The sequence below is a fragment of the Vulpes vulpes genome, chromosome 8 (genome assembly GCF_048418805.1).
Source record: "Vulpes vulpes isolate BD-2025 chromosome 8, VulVul3, whole genome shotgun sequence".
NCBI lineage: Eukaryota > Metazoa > Chordata > Mammalia > Carnivora > Canidae > Vulpes > Vulpes vulpes.
In genome coordinates, this window is record NC_132787.1 from 3,958,482 (window position 1) to 3,975,759 (window position 17,278).

Here is a 17,278-nt window from a genome sequence, read left to right on the forward strand (position 1 = left end):
GTTTTAGTTGAGTAAGGAGGTGTCTCTGTGCTGTGGCCAACACCATCTACTGCTGGGCCTGTATTGATACATTTGGGGAAGTTGAAAGTCAGTTACAAAAATCACAGAACAAGACATTTGGCTTAAAAAAGGTGACTCCTTCCAGGAGGACTTGCCTGATTTTGATTGGGGACAATGGCTCTAAAGGTACACTCCAAATATTGACAATTTTTCTACTTAAACAGTAATTGTAAAGTGTGAACTGTATTCTTCTCAAAAGTTTTAAATGCATGTTCATAGCTGCTAAACCACCAAACAAATAATTTCATTTAAGAATGAAACACAAAGAGAATGTGAACCTGCAGTTGTGACCTGTGAATATCACAGAGGTTAATAATAAGTCTGGGGCAGCCCCGGTGGTGCAGCGGTTTAGCGCTGCCTGCAGCCCAGGGTGTGATCCTGGAGACCCTGGATTGAATCCCACGTCAGGCTCTCTGCATGGAGCCTGCTTCTCCCTCTGCCTGTGTCTCTGCTTCTCTCTCTCTCTCTCTCTCTCTGCATCTCTATGAATAAATAAAATAAAATCTTTAAAAAAAAATAAATAAAAGTCTGGCTATCACACAAAGGGACAACAAAAACCACGAGAACTTGAGTGCTGAAAGTAGCACTAATGCCTTAAAATATGATCACATCTCTCAGTTAGCTTGAGTGTTTGATCAAAAGGAAGGAACTGTTTAAAAGAAAACCACAGGCCCCAAATGGCATCACTAAGGCAGAGTCCCTACACTGGGGCTTAATACTTAATCTAACTACAGTTTCAGCCTCCCCCTTCAGAAACGTAGTCATAACTAGTCAGAAATTTAATAATACAGGAAACAGCAAATGTTGGAGAGGATGTGGAGAAGGGGGAGCCCTCTTGCACCGTTGGTGGGAATGCAAGCTGGTGCAGTCCTCTGGAAAACAGTATGGAGATTCCTCAAGAAGTTAAAAATGGAACTACCCTAGGACTCAGCAATTGCACTACTAGGTATTTTCCTCCAAAATACTGATGTAGTGAAACTCAGGGACACCTGCACCCCAATGTTCATAGCAGCAATGTCCACAATAGCCAAACTGTGGAAGGAGCCTCGATTACCGAAAAAAAAAAAGGGGGGGGGGGGGCAGCCAGGGTGGCTCAGTGGGTTATTGCCGCCTTCGGCCCAGGGTGTGATCCTGGAATCCCGGGATCGAGTCTCACATTGGGCTCCCTGCATGGAGCCTGCTTCTCCCTCTGCCTGTGTCCCAGCCATTCTCTTTCTCTCTCTCATGAATAAGTAAATAAAATCTTAAAAAAAAAAAAAAAAAAAAAAAAAGCTTTTAAGATCTTATTGTTATCTTTGGTGTGCTCCAGTTTTACTTAATAAGTTATACTTAGATTTAGGTTTAATTTATCTTGTTTGGGACCTTGCTTTCTGCAGCTGACAATTTCATGTCTTAGAAATTTTGGTCATTTGAGAAAGTTGCTGGCAGTGCTCTTCTACATTCTAGGTCATGTACTTGGGAGTTCCATCTCCCAGGTCCCTGATTCTCTCAGTTATACCTAGCTGCTGTGTAACACTGAAAATTCCTCAACAGTTTTTAGCAATTATATTTTTCATTTCCAGAAGTTTTATTCAGTTATTTCTTAAATTCCCCAGTCTCTTACCCTAGGTATTAGGGTTTTGATTCCTTCTTTATGTCTTTAATAATTTTAATTACATGTATAGTCCCTGGTAATTTTGCTATCTAAAGTTCTTTAGTGGGACGTTGGGTGACTCGGTGGTTGAGCATCTGCCTTCGGCTCAGGGCGTGATCCCGGGGTCCAGGGATCGATTCCCACATTGGACTCCCGCATGGCGCCAGCTTCTCCCTCTGCCTATGTCTCTGCCTCTATGTCTCTCATGAATAAGTAAATAAAATATTTATAAAAAAGAAAAAAAATAAAGTTCTTTAGTGGTTTAATTCTATTTATTGTATCTCCTACTGCTTGCTAAAAGTGGATTTACTGGGTGCCTGGGTGGTTCAGTCAGTTAAGTCTGTCTGCTGTCAGCTCAGATCATGATCCCAGGGTTCTGGGATGGAGCCCCGCATCAAACTCCCTGATCAGTGGAGAGTCTGCTTCTCCCTCTTCTTATGCCTGTCACTCTGCCTACTTGTGCTTTCTCTTTGTCAAATAAATATCTTTAAAAATGAAATTTCTGGTTATGAGCTCATTTTAGTAGTGTTTCTTTTTCATCCTTCCCCCCTGCCGAATTCACATAAAAAATTTGTTCATTGTCTATTGAGTCCAAATTCTCTAACATGGTAATAAGGTTTTAAGAAATTTGGCTCTTGTTTACCTTTTCTTGCTAAACCTCCTCTTCCTTAAGTTCCCAATTTCCAAAACAGGCCAACCTCTTTCATGTCATACTTTGATTACACTGTCCGTCAGCCTAAGCTCTTTTCCTGCTACCAAACCCCTCCCTGCCCCTAGCTCACAAAACTTTTCAGATTAGCGGTGGTCCAAATGACATCTTTTATGAAGTCCTTCCCATATTTATCCCGCCAGGCAGAAATTACTATACCCTATACAGAGTTCTCTTATAACTTCTTAAAAAAAAGAAGAAGTTCATATTATAACATCTTTTATAACATATCTTAAAACATTTCTTATAATATCTTACTGCATTTGTTTATATGCTTTCAAAGACAGTATTTCATCCTTTTCTGTCTCCCTTTCTTCCTGCCTTTTAGCTGTTTTATTCAACAAGTAGTAATTGAGCATTTACTCTTATATGGTCACTTTGCAATGCAAAAAATTATTTAAGAGCATGTCCCACCCCCCACCCCCAGCTTTTAGTTTATTTCTTTTTAGTAATCTCTACTCCTAACGTGGGTTTGAACTCATGATCCCACAGAACAAGAGTCTCATGCTCTTTAGACTGAGCCAGTCAGGCACCCCTGGCCCATGTATTATTAACTGGAATTCCACCAGGATGAAATACATACTGTAACAGGGTCAGTAAAAAGAATGCACCAGAAGAAAGACTTAACTTGGTTTTGGGAGTTGGAAAGAAAGTAATCAGAAGGCTTCCAGGAGGAAATAAGGCTTAAAGTATGTGCAGGAGTTACAAAGAATGCAGAAAAAATGTGTTTTAGCAAAGCAACAAGGCCCAGAGTTAGGGAGCTAAGAAAGGGAACACAAACTAGTTCAATTCCTAAAATCTACAGTCCTTCCACATTGCTACTAAAGTGAACTATCTAAAAGTAAGTAGAGACACCTAATACTTTGCCAGAAGAGAAGACTAAATTCCTCTTCAGGACAGCAACGTAGGCCCTTCATAATCTGGCTCAAACCTCTCTCTTTTAACATTTCCCATCTTATACAGATACACCCTCTCTCTTTATATAGTTTGCTTTGCACAGCACCATTTGGTGTAATATAAGACATGTGGGATTTGAAACATGAGCACTCACCTGTAAGATGGGCGCCGTGCTAGAATCCCGTGGGCTTTCTGTGAGGAGCCTATGCTGTCTGATGAGTCCTGAGACTCCTCACTTTCTGATAAAGATGATACCTGAAAAACAGAACTGGTTTTACGTTGATGAACAATGCGGGTGGAAAACAATTTAATTTTTACTTTCAGAAAATATGTTTTGTCTCTTGCCAACTAAATGCATTTGTCATTAAATCTAAGGTCTAAGAGAAAGGAACAAAAGAAAAAGCAAAATTAATTTCAGAGGCCCAAACTAATTAAAGGAACCTATAATACAGCATGCTCAGAACTATGAAGAAAGTCTATCCCTAAAATAAAGCAATACTATTTTACTAGAGTTATAAAGACCAGTCTCTGATTTCCATTGTATTGCTAAACTGACCTCCATTTTTTTTTTTTAAATCAATAATCTGATTTGGATTCTGGACATGCTAACTTTGAAATGCTATTAGAAATCCAACTATTATCAAATTATGATATAATAATGTTGCAGAGACTGCTAAATATATGAGGCTTTGATTCAGGGAAGAAGTCTTGGGGCTAGACATATAGACTTGGTTGTCACAGCTCTTTAGACAGTCCTTAAAGCTGTTCAATATACAGAGAAGAGGACCAACAACAAAACCCAGGAACACTCTACCATGAACAGATTAGGAAGAAGGGGAAGGAACAGCAAGACCAAGAACAAGCCACCACTGAGAAGAAAGAGTACCACGTAAGTGACATGTCCTAGAGAACTAACAAAACCAGTGTATTAAAAATAAAAAGAATGATCAACTATGTCAAGGGATGCTCACGGGTAAAGTGAAATAAGGCCTGAGAACAGATGAGTCGGTTTAGCAAGATGGAGGTCATGGCAAGGGCAGCTATAAACATATGTAACTTAGACATCTGTACTATTAAGCTTTCTCTCACTTCACAATTAAATGAGTTAATACACATAGGGCACGTAGTGCATGGTATACAGCAAGCACATACTAAATGGGAACTATTAATAATAAGCCCTTTAAAATTATGTCAACAATAACCATGTGCAAGTTTTAAGTCATAATATCTTACAACTAAGAAAACGTTATTTTCAATTTTTAAATTATATTAAAATTTCCAACATTTGTTTAAAGTTGTACTGTGGGATTTGATTTCATCTTTTTTTTTTAAACATTTTATTTATTCATAAGAGAGACAGAGAGAGGCAGAGACACAGGCAAAGGGAGAAGCAGGCTCCATGCAGGGAGCCCGACATGGGACTTGATCCCAGGTCTCCAGGAACACACACTGGGCTGAAGGTGGTGCTAAATCGCTGAGCCACCCAGGCTGCCCCCTGATTTCATCTTTTTTTATTTTATTTTATTATTTTATTTTTATTTTTTTATTTATGATAGAGAGAGAGAGAGAGAGAGAGAGAGAGAGAGGCAGAGACATAGGCAGAGGGAGAAGCAGGCTCCATGCACCGGGAGCCTGATGTGGGATTCGATCCCGGGTCTCCAGGATCGCGCCCTGGGCCAAAGGCAGGAACCAAACCGCTGTGCCACCCAGGGATCCCTCATCTTTATTTAAAAAAATAAAATAACCCAAATGGGCTTCTAGAAAGGACATAACAAATCAATACTTTTACATTACTATCTACAGAAAGCCTTCCCCTAAATGAATCATACTTAGATCTTAAGTTTCCATAGAAACTTGTTGTACAATCTATAATCTCCTTCAAAAACAAGTTCTAGTGTACAACTACTTATTTATATCTAATATTAAATCTGTATTTTTTGGCAGAAAAAGATGAACTGGTCATGACCTGTAATAATTAAGAAACAGTAACATAATAACTTAGGGTAATAATTAAGAAATATGTGTCACTTCTATATTTCTTCAAGCATCATGAATATACCATTTTTTTTTTAAAGATTTTTATCTATTTACTCATGAAAGACACAGAGACAGAGACAGAGAGAGAGAGAGAGGCAGAGACACAGGCAGAGGGAGAAGCAGGCTCCATACAGGGAGCCTGACGTGGGACTCGATCCCGGGTCTCCAGGATCAGGCCCCGGGTTGAAGGCGGCGCTAAACTGCTGAGCCACCTGGGCCACCCGAATATACCATTTCTAACCTAAACCTTTTACTGGTTTACTGTCCCTAAATTTATTCCATAGTCTCAGAAAATAATTTCTGGAATTAAGGGAAAATTTATATAACTAAGATAAAATATTTTTCTTTACTGACACTACTGGCAAGTAACAGTAAATTCTTCATATAAAAACTCAAAAATCCATGCAGTTGCCACCTTTCATCAGGAAAACCACATAAAGACACAGCTGTAGAGCTGATAACACTGCCAGATACTAAATAGTCAGCAGGAAAAAATGGCAGATGGCCAAAGGCGTTTTGAGACTCACAGGAACCAGAAGATAAAATGGGGACAAAGATTAGAAAGAAAAAAGAACCCAGGATCGCTCTTTCCTTCCTACTGCTGTCAGGCAGTAATATGAAGGCAGACGGGTATAAATAAGAACTTGTCTCTGCTATGAGAGACCTCTCTTATTTGACCCCACAAAGCATAAGGTAGATACTTTTATTACTTTGCTGATACTACCATCATCGCCCTTGCTTCAGAATTCTCCTTTTTATGAACGATACCACTGGGACAAGAAGGTGATTTCCTTTAAGGAAGTCCTTCATTTCTGAGCAATAACTTCCCCAAATTGTCTTACTTTTCACTGGGTAGTCTATATATGAAACTAGAAATCCTCAAACTTTTCTATTTTCCTCATTTGTCCTACAGTCTTATTTTCTAAGACAACTTTATTATCTTGGTTTATAATACAGTAACTAAAGCAGCTTCGACGTGTCCAAAGACTCAGGGTATAAAAGTCCCCTCTCTTAACCACTAAGTCTTTGAATTTTTGTACCGTTTGCACGTGTGGTGGGTGAATTACAGAAGACTGAGCTGTCTGGATGACCCCCTGAACCTGTACTTGCTCTCCAGGAAGAGGTATAATTGTCACTGGCGCAGATCCTCTTAATGCCATCTAAGAACAAATAAAAATTCAATTAACAAATATGTATTATACCTATGCACATAAGATAGCTGAGTTCTTAACACTGGAAAACATATTTCAGAGCTTATTATATTTAACCACATCTATTAATCAAACATGAGGCACCTTCTATGGGCCAGAAACTATACTAGGGGGTTGACCCTACAAACAAATTACAACAAACCGAGTAAGAGCTATAATAGGAGAGGACAAATAGAAAACACTGTACCACGGGAGCCAAGAAAGGCTGCTACTTCATCTGGGTGTTGAAGCATAAACAATTCCCTGAAGGTGCGTATGAAAGTGGGGGTTAGAAGATTTTGGACAGAGAACTGTGCAAAAACACGGAAGCTCTTTAAAACATGTTGATCTGAAGAGATCTGACTGAAAACCATTCCAGAAATCCAGAGTCAAAAAGAGAGAGAGAGATAGCAACTTTGGGTAGTGTTTTTGAAGAAAAATATTTAAAAATATATAATACAATCATGAGCTTATAATTTATTTCTATGGAAATCAGACAGGGTTTTGCAGAAATACCATAATAAAATGCTAAACCAAGAAAAGGCCAGTCATCCTTCAAGGCTAAACTCAAGTTCTCCCTCTTCCAAGAAGCTTTATGTTTTTAGTTAACAGCTATCTCTTGCCTTCCTGTGGACTACACTGGTTCATACTATTCATCTTGGAGTTAAATAACAAAATCCAAGGCTGCTTTCTCAGGTCCTGTAAATCAACTTCCTGACAGCTCCCCTTCTTCTCTTTGCATAAAGCCCCCAAAACAATACCTTACTCCCTTCATTGAAGGTTCTTTTCCCTTTCCCAAGATGGGATTAAATTCCAGTCTTATCATTCCCCCAAATCTCCAGGCCATGAAGTTTGTATATAAGATGTTATCCAGGTACCAGGAACTGCAAACTCAGCACAAACAACTCCATCACCCTCTCCCATAGCACACTAAGGGACATAACCAAATTCTAGTACAGCTTTTATCAGCTTAAGGCCATGTTCCCAGATGACCCCAACCCCCTCAAAATGCCTAAGAAAGCTCAATGTTGCCAAGAAAATTTATTGTTCCAGTGAAAACCTGACTACAAGTTCCTGACCTCACTTTGCTTAGAGCATTTACTTTAGAAAACTTGCAGTTATAAATCCTTTGTCTGATTCTTATAGATATAAATCTTCTATAACCCAGAAATGTCTTTTCTTAACCTGGGAACCCTCCATTTGAAATGTAATCATCAGAAAGAATTATGGCCCTTGTCTCCCAGTCTCTGTGGAACAGCAGAAGCCTAACTTCTAAATTAGCAAACATAGATGGCCGTATCACACTGACCAACCTCTTAACCTAGTATCTCCCGTATTTTTCATTCAGCACATACCAGCATTTAAAAAGGCTCTCATCAAAAAAATAAATAAATAAAAAAAATAAAAAAATAAAAATAAAAAGGCTCTCATCTTTTGTTTCAGTAGATGTGAACTCAATTTATGCTGCAGTCTCTCTTCCCTACTGCATTAGGCTAAATGAAACCTGTCTTGCTACCTTTAACACCTGTCTGTCTCTCTTTCTTTTTGACAGTATCTCAATAAGGTGATATAAAAATTAAAGAGTTAAAATAGAATTCACAAATCTTAAAAACCCAGTTCTAGAGTTACCATTACACTCAGATAAAAAATCAACGCCCCCTTACCTTTCAGACCCCAAATGAAGCCCATCACTCAACTAATGGGGAGAACTTGTGGGTTTTTTTTTTTTTTTTTTTAGTATTTTATTTATTTATTCACGAGAGACACACACAGAGAGAGGCAGAGGCATAGGCAGAGGGAGAAGCAGGTTCCCTGCAGGAAGCCCAATGCGGCACTTGATCCCGGGACCCCAGGATCATGCCCTGAGCCAAAGGCAGACGCTCAACCGCTAAACCACTCAGGCGTCCCGAGGGGAGATAATCTTAAGCAGGTTCCACACCTAGCATGGAGCCTGATAGAGGGCTCAATCTCATACCCTGAGATCACGACCTGAGCTGAAATCAAGAGCTGGATGCTTAACAGATTGAGCCACCTGGGCACCTAAATTCAAAGTCTTCTGACTCCACAAAGGCACATAGACTTTGGAGACACAGAAAGACTTTCAGCTAAAGGCACTCATTAACTCTGTGATGCTAAGCAAATTACTTAATCTCTCAGGACCTCAGTTTCTTCTTTTGTAAGCAGAACTAATACTAACTTTTTCATTTTTTTTTTTTAAAGATTTGTTTATTTATGAGAGAGAGAGAGAGAGAGAGAGAGAGAGAGAGAGAGAGAGGCAGAGACGCAGGCAGAGGGAGAAGCAGGCTCCATGCCGGGAGCCTGATGCGGGACTGGATCTGGAGACTCCAGGATCGGACCCTGGGCCAAAGGCAGGCGTCAAACCACTGAGCCACCCAGGGTTCCCCAGTTTTTTTTTTAAGATTTTATTTATTGGGGGATCCCTGGGTGGCGCAGCGGTTTGGCGCCTGCCTTTGGCCCAGGGCGCGATCCTGGAGACCCGGGATCGAGTCCCACGTCGGGCTCCCGGTGCATGGAGCCTGCTTCTCCCTCTGCCTGTGTCTCTGCCTCTCTCTCTCTGTGACTATCATAAATAAATAAAAATTAAAAAAAAAAAAAAAGATTTTATTTATTTATTCATGAGCGACACACAGAGAGAGGAAGACACAGGCAGAGGGAGAAGCAGGCTCCCCTGAGGGAGCCCAATGTGGGACTTGATCTCTGAACTCCAGAATCATGCCTTGAGCCAAAAGCAGAGCCCAATTGCTGAGCCATCTAGGCATCCCTCTTTTTCACAGTTATAATGAAGTTTAAACAAGTAATAAGGTAAAAATAAAGAGTGTGGAAAAAAAGGTGAAAAGAAGGGCCTACAAATATCTCTTACTCGTATCCTGGCTCAACCAACTGCTGAAAAATGAATGTGCGTGGATTATGAGGAAGATGCTAGAGTAGAAGGATCCTGAGCTCATCTCATCCCACAGATACACAAAGATAACAGCTACATCTGTGCAACTAACCCTGAACATGACCTGAAGACTGGCAGAACAGACCTTCATAGAGAGGAGCAGAGAGGTGGCTGAAAACCAATACCCCTGAGGAGACTGACCACAAACGGGAGAAATACCACAAGCACAGAGAAGAGGACCATACCCCACCCCAGGAATCCCATGCTTAGGGACCCACATTGGGAAGACAAGTCTCCATAATGTCTGGTTTTGAAAACTAGTGGGGCTTAACTGTGGGAACCTTAAAAATTGGTGGGACTTAATTCAGGGTACTTTAAAATCTGGGCTTAATGCTGGGAGAACTGGAGGGAGACAGGAAATGAAGTCGCCATTGTTAAAAAACCAGCAGAGAAAGTAACCCTGCTTGAGACACAGCACAGAAGCAGTAATTTGAAAAGAGCCTGATGTATACGAGGAGGAGTTATATTTATTTTCTAAAGGAGCAGGGATCTTTGAGAGACTTCTCCAAGGACAAAAGTGATGGTGGCTGCCATTCCTCTTCCTCTTCCCCAGCCAACAGTGCTGGACACTTGCACCATGTGTCCCACCCCCATGTTCCAGCAAACATGCTCTATCCATCTGCATGCCTCAGAAGGCATCCCTCCAAAGCAGCCCCAGAAGAGACTGATGCTACTCCAAAGTGACTCCTGCCCTGGGGAGAGGGGAAGATAACCACACACCAGTGTGCACACACTTCCAGCAGCAAGCCTTTTAGCTGGTCACAAAGGGAGAAAATCCTGCCCATTAGTGTGTCCCCAATGTGACAAATTGCAGACATCTACTCTGACTGCTGACCCACCTATCAACCAAAACCTCTCAGGGGGCCAAGCACAAGGAAAGCCTTTGGTGGGCCAGCAGCTGCGGCAGAGAGACTAAATGCAGACAGCTCGCATGGCTGCTGACCCCGCCTATCTATGGAGGTCTCTCACACAGACCCTTCAACAGTAGAGACCAAACTCTGTCCAGTGAGCCCACAGCAGAAAAAGTGGGTCATTGCAGTCAACTGGGTTGAAAGCAAATGGGGCTCGGCCACAATAAGAGGATGCACAAAGCCAACATACACAGAAGACATCCCTAGACCGGGGATTCTGGTGATAAGGGAGCATTACGCTACAGGGCACCATAGGACCTTTTGTATACAAGGCCACTATTTTAAGACCAGGAGACAGAGCAGATCTCTGTAATACATACAAACAAACAGTGAGAGTGAAACAAAATGATGAGACAGAGGAATATGTCCCAAAAGAAAGAACATGACAAGACCACAGCAAAAGAATTAAAAGAAACAGAGATAAACAATATGCCTGATAAAGAATTGAAAGTAATGATTATAAAGATATCCGCTGGACTTGAGAAAAGTTATTTTATTTCATCAAATAGAGAGAAATGAATCCCAGCCTAACGTTAAAGAAAGCCATCTAACCACAGGGGAAGAAAGCAAGAAAAGAAGTAACAGAGAAGGACTACAAAAACAACCAGAAAACAAGTAGCAAAATAGTAATAAATACAGACCTATCAATAATTACTTTAAATATAAATGAACTTAATGCTCCAATTAAAAGACAAACGGTGAATGTATGGATTTAAAAAAAAAAAAAGACTCACCTCATGGTGCCCACAAGAGACTCATTTCAGACTGAAATGAGACATGCAGACTGAAAGTGAAGGGCTGGAAAAACATACCACGCAAACTGGAAGGGGTGGAGGGAAGCCAGGGTAGCAATACTTAGACTTTAAAACAAAGACTGTAGCAAGAGACAAAGAAGGGTACAACATAATGATAAAAGGAACAATACAATGAGGACATAACAATTGTAAATATCTATGCACTCAACATAAAAGCACCTACATAGACAAATTGACAGTAATAATAGTAGAGGACTTTAACACCCCATTTACATCAATGAAAAGATCATCCAGACAGAAAATCAACAAGGAAACTGGTTTTGAATGACACTTTAAACCAGATGGATCTTACATATACACAGAATGTTCCATCTAAAACCAGCAGAATACACAATCTTTTCAGTATACGTGAAACATTCTTCAGTACAGATCACATTTTAGCTCTCCCCCTGCCAAAAGTCAATAAATTCAAGACTGAAATAACAAGCATCTTTTCCAAACACAACTGTATGAAACTAGAAATCAATTACAAAACAAAAACAAAAACAAAAAAAGCCTAAAAAGAATACTATGTGAAGGCTAAACAAACGTGCTACTAAACAATAAATGGATCAACCAAGAAATCAAAGAAAAAAAATAAAAAATACATGGAGATAAATGAAAATGAAAACACAACTGTCCAAATTCTCTGGGATGCAGCAAAAGCAGTTCCAAGAGAGAAGTTCATAACAAAACAGGCCTACTTCAAAAAATAAAACAAAAAACCCCTCAATAAACAACCTAACCTTACACCTGAAAGCTAGAACAGACCCCAAAGTTAGTAGAAGGAAATAAAAAAGATTAGCTCAGAAATAGATGAAATACTTGAAAAAGAACGAAAGAAAGAAAGAAAGAAAAAGAAAGAAAAAGAAAAAGAGAAAGAGAAAGAAAAAGAAAAAGAAAAAGAAAAAGAAAAAGAAAAAGAAAAAGAAAAAAAAAGGAAAGATATGAGGGATGCCTGGGTGGCTCAGCGGCTGAGCATCTGCCTTTGGCACAGGGCGTGATCCCAGAGTCCCTGGATTGAGTCCCACATCGGGCTCCCTGCATGAAGCCTGCTTCTCCCTCTGCCTGTGTCTCTCTGCCTCTCTCTGTGTCTCTCATGAATAAAATCTTAAAAAAAAAAAAAAAAGCAATGAAACCAGGAACCAATTCTTTGAAAAAATAAAGCAAAATCGATAAACCTTTAGCCCAACTCATGAAGAGAAAAAGAGAAAGGACTCAAAATCAGAAATTAAGGGAGAAGTAACTGACACCACAGAGTTACAAAGGGTTATAAGAGACTGTTATGAAAATACATATGCCAACAAATTGAACAAACTAAAAGGCTGATAAATTCCTAGAAACATATAATCTTCCCAAATAATCAGGAACAAACAGAAAATTTGAAGAGACTGATTGCTACTGATATCCTGTCAGTAATAAAGAAACTCCCAACAAACAAAAGTCAAGGACCAATTGGTTTCACAGGTAAATTCTTACTGAACATTTAAGAGTTAACACTTACTCTTTTCAAACTATTCCAAAAAAATAAGAGAGGAAGAAAAGCTTCCAAATTCACTATATCAGGCCAGCATTACCCTGATACCAGAACCAAAGACACTACATAAAAAAACAACTACAGGCTAATATCTCTGCCTCAACAAAGTATGAGCAAACTGAATTCAACAATACATTAAAAAGAATCATTTTCCATAACCAAGTAAGATTTATTTCAGGGATGCAAGGGTGCTCAATATTTGCAAATCAATCAGCATGATACATCATATTAACAAGAGAAAGGATAAGAGTCATATTATCATCTCAATAGAGGCCAAAGAGTATTTGACAAAATAGAATACTTATTAACACAACGGGGATTTAAAAGGAACATACCTCAACATAATAAAAGCCACATATGAAAAACCTACAGCTAATATCATACTCAATACTGAAAAACTGAGCTTTCTCTTTAAGATTGGGAGCAAGACAAAGATGTCCACTCTCACTCAATATAGTTCTGTAAGTCCCAGCCACAACAATCAGACAAGAAAAAGAAATAAAAGGCATTGACATTGGTAAGGAAGAAGAAAAAATGAAGAAAAATTTGTCTGATAGAAGTATTACAAGTCTATTGTCTGATATAAGAAAAAGTGTATGCCATGATATCATACATAGAAAATGCTGAAGATTTCACCAAAAAACTATTAGAATTGATAAATGAATTCAGTAAAATTGTACGACACAAAATTAATATACAGAAATCTGCTGCATTTCTATACACTAACAATGAAGTAGAAAGAGGAGAAAACAATCCCATTTACATCTGCATCAATAATAATAAAATATTGGGCCCCCCAGGTGGCTCAGCAGTTTAACGCCACCTTCAGCCCAGGGTGTGATCCTGGAGACCTGGGATCAAGTCCCACGTCGGGCTCCCTGCATGGAGCCTGCTTCTCCCTCTGCCTGTGTCTCTGCCTCTCTGTGTGTCTCTCAGGAATAATAAAAATAAAATTAAAAAAAAAATGCTGGGGTACGTTAGTAGAATATGCAATTCTTGATCTTGGGGTTGTGGGTTTGAGCCCCATACCAGGTACAGAGATTACGTAAAAAAATTTTTTTTCCCCAAAGAACAAAAACTCTATACTCAATTAAACAATAACTTTCTATCCTCCTCGCTCTGGCCCTTTGGTAATCCTTTGGTGACTATCATTAAACAAACAAACAAAAACCCACCTAGGAATAAACTTAAACAAGTAAGTGAAAGACCTATACTCTGAAAACTATAAAATACTGATGAAAGAAACTGAAATGACACAAACTAATGGAAAAATATGTAATGTTTATGAATTGAAAGAATATTAAAATTTTCAAACTACTCAAAGCAATCTACAGAGTCAGTGCAATCTCTATCAAAATACCAACAGCATTTTCCACAGAACTAGAATAATCCTAAGATTTGTATGGAACCACCACAAAGCTGAAGGTATCTCAGATTTCAAAATATACTACAAAGCTGTAGTAATCAAAACAGTATGGTACTGGCACAAAAACAGACACATAGAGCAACAACAGAATAGCCCAGAAATAAACACTTTTATAGGTAAATTAACCTCTACAAAGAATATACAATGGACAAAAGATAGTTTATTCAATAAATAGTGCTAAGAAATCAGGACAGCTACATGCCCCCCCCCCAAAAAAAAACTGCACCAGTTTCTTACACCACACATAAAAACAAACTCACAGTGAATTAAATACCTCAGTGTGAGACCTGAAACCATAAAACTCCTAAAAGAAAGCATAGGTAATAATTTTTTTGACACTGGCCTTATCAGTGTTTTTCTGGACATGTCTCTGCAGGCAAAAGAAACAAAAGCAAATATAAACTATTGGGACCACACAAAAATAAAAAGCTTTAAAAAAAAAATAAAAAATAAAAAATAAAAAGCTTTTGCACAGCAAAGGAAATCATCAAGAAAACAATAAAGCAACCCACTGAATGGGAGAAGATATTTGCAAGTGATATATCTGATAAGAGGTTAATATCCAAAGTCTACAAAGAACTTGTGTAACTCAAAACCACAAATAATCCAAGTAAAAAAATGAGCAGAGAACCTGAATAAACATTTTCCCAAAGACATACATGTGGTTAACAGACACATTAGAAGATGCTCAAAATCACTAATAATCAGAGAAATGCAAAACAAAACCACAATCAGGTATCATTTTACACCTGAAGGTGGCTGGAATAAAATAGATAAGAAATAAGTACTGATGAGGATTTGAAGAAAAATGAACCCTCATACACTTTTGGTATGAATGTAAATTGGTAGAGCTACTGTGAAAAACAGTATGAAAGTTCCTCAAAAAATTAAAAAGTAGAAATACTGGATCATCCAGTAATTCTACTACTGAGTATTTACCCAAAGAAAACAGACACTAATTCAAAGAGATATATGTACCTCTACGTTTATTGCAGCATTAATTACAATAGTGAAGGTATGGAAGCAACCCAAGTGATCACAGACAGATGAATGGAAAAAGAAGATGTGGTATGGAATATCACTCAGCCATAAAAAAGAATGAGCCCTTGCCATTTGTGATAACGTGTATGGACCTAGATCGTATTATACTAAATAAAATAAACAGAAAGACAAATATCATGATTTCACCTACATGTAAAATTGAAAAAACAAACAAGACTCTTAAAAAATATATGTGTACACACATAATAAATATCAGGGAATAAATAACAATTAGGAAAATTTTAAACACTAAATGGATATTTGGTGATATTAGTGAATGGCTTTTTTTTTTTTTTTTAAGATTTACTTATTAGAGAGAGAGAGCATGCAGGCATGCTATTAGGTTTAAGCTAATAATCTCTTATTTTAAATATGTTTGAGGGGATCCCTAGATGGCTCAGCGGTTTGGCGCCTGCCTTGGGCCCAGGGTGTGATCCTAGAGTCCCGGGATCCAGTTCCACATCGGGCTTCCTGGATGGAGCCCGCTTCTTTTCTGTGTCTCTGCTTCTCTGTGTGTGTCTCTCATGAATAAATAAAATCTTAAAAAAAAAAAAAGTTTGACATTCTCCATAATACATTTTTTTGTAAAGTACCCAGCACAGCAGTGATTGCAATAATGGTTGACTCTGTCTGGCTCCAGAGCCCAGTGCTCTTTTCTTTCTTTCTTTCTTTTTTTTTTTTTTTCCAGTGCTCTTTTCCAAGACACTCTCTCCTGGTACCAAGCAGAGTGTTTTATAAACTCTCACTCTATATGTTCTCAGTTTGCTTCCAACACATTCAATATATTTGTTTTGCTTTTTCATTTCAAGGAAAAAGGCATTGCCTGTTCTGACATTTGAAATGCTGATTTAATGATTTGTTAATAACTATAATAGCAGACCCTCAAGATCAGGGTATCTGCTCAGTTCTTAATGGACTGGAGCCATTAACTCAAAATATGAATGAAAAAGAAACTGAACCAGATAATTACATCTTTTGTTATTTAATGTAAAGATCAATTCACCATAATTTTGTGGCTTTAAATTTTTTCCTCTAGTTAGCATATGCTGTACTTGCTCCAAAATGTCACTCTTCCTAAGTCTCAAAAGATTCAAATGATCCTTAGACAGGATTTACACACATGGGTAAATAGAACTGATAGCATAAAGAATTCACACTCAATTGCATGCTTTTAGGAGAATGCCAAATCCATTTATCTCCTGTATAATAATCTACTTATTAATTTTCTTTAAAGTATCTCCTTTGTAAATTCAAATATACTTAAAAAGAAAACCTTTTTCACTCTAAATAAAAGCAAATACCGCTTGCCATAACTATATGGTAACTATAAAAATAAATATAATGAAAACAATGTTAAAATTCTATTCTTAATTTAAAAACCAAACAAAACATAGTAATTTGTTTTTTTTTTTAAAGATTTTATTTACTTATGAGAGACAGAGAGAGAGAGTGAGTGTGTGTGTGTGTGTGTGTGAGAGAGAGAGAGAGAGAGAGAGAGAGAGAGAGAGACACAGGCAGAAGGAGAAGCAGGGGATCCCTGGGTGGCGCAGCGTTTTGGCGCCTGCCTTTGGCCCAGGGCGCGATCCTGGAGACCCGGGATCGAATCCCACGTCGGGCTCCCGGTGCATGGAGCCTGCTCCTCCCTCTGCCTCTCTCTCTCTGTGACTATCATAAATAAATTTAAAAAAAAAAAAAAAAAAAAAAGAAGGAGAAGCAGGCTCCATGCAGGGAGCCCAGTGTGGGACTCGATCCCAGTCTCCAGGATCACGCCCTGGACTGAAGATGGCGCTAAACCGCTGAGGCACCCGGGCTGCCCAAAACATAGTAATTTTAAAATACCTACTAAAAAAATCCTTACCATGGTCTACAAAGTCCTGCACAGACTGGCTCCTTCCCACCTCTCCTACTTCATCTTAAAACCATGTTCCCCTAGTTCTGCCCACAGTGGAGCCTGACAGTTCCTTTCACTTCTGTTCCCTCTCAAGGCCTTGGCATAAGACATTCATTCATGTGTCTAGAAAGGTCTTCCCTTCCTTTCCCCAAAGTTAACACCTGCTCATCCTTCAGATCTCAATTCAAGC

At 38.8% G+C, this 17,278-nt stretch overlaps 1 protein-coding gene across 24 annotated transcripts in view; it reads right to left on the reverse strand.

Annotated features, from left to right (window-relative positions):
* The window catches only part of ATF1 (activating transcription factor 1), a 255,115-nt gene that overhangs the window by 203,415 nt on the left and 34,422 nt on the right, over positions 1-17,278 (reverse strand). For 12 of the 24 annotated variants that reach the window (XM_072765301.1, XM_072765291.1, XM_072765286.1 and 9 more), the window contains exons 3-4: positions 6,377-6,496; positions 3,454-3,554 (exon numbers count right to left, since the gene is read on the reverse strand). In XM_072765301.1, the coding sequence (XP_072621402.1) occupies positions 3,454-3,554; positions 6,377-6,496 (221 nt within the window). The remainder of the gene's footprint in view (positions 1-3,453; positions 3,555-6,376; positions 6,497-17,278) is intronic. The other 12 variants (XM_072765293.1, XM_072765299.1, XM_072765295.1 and 9 more) reach the window with 1 other exon arrangement.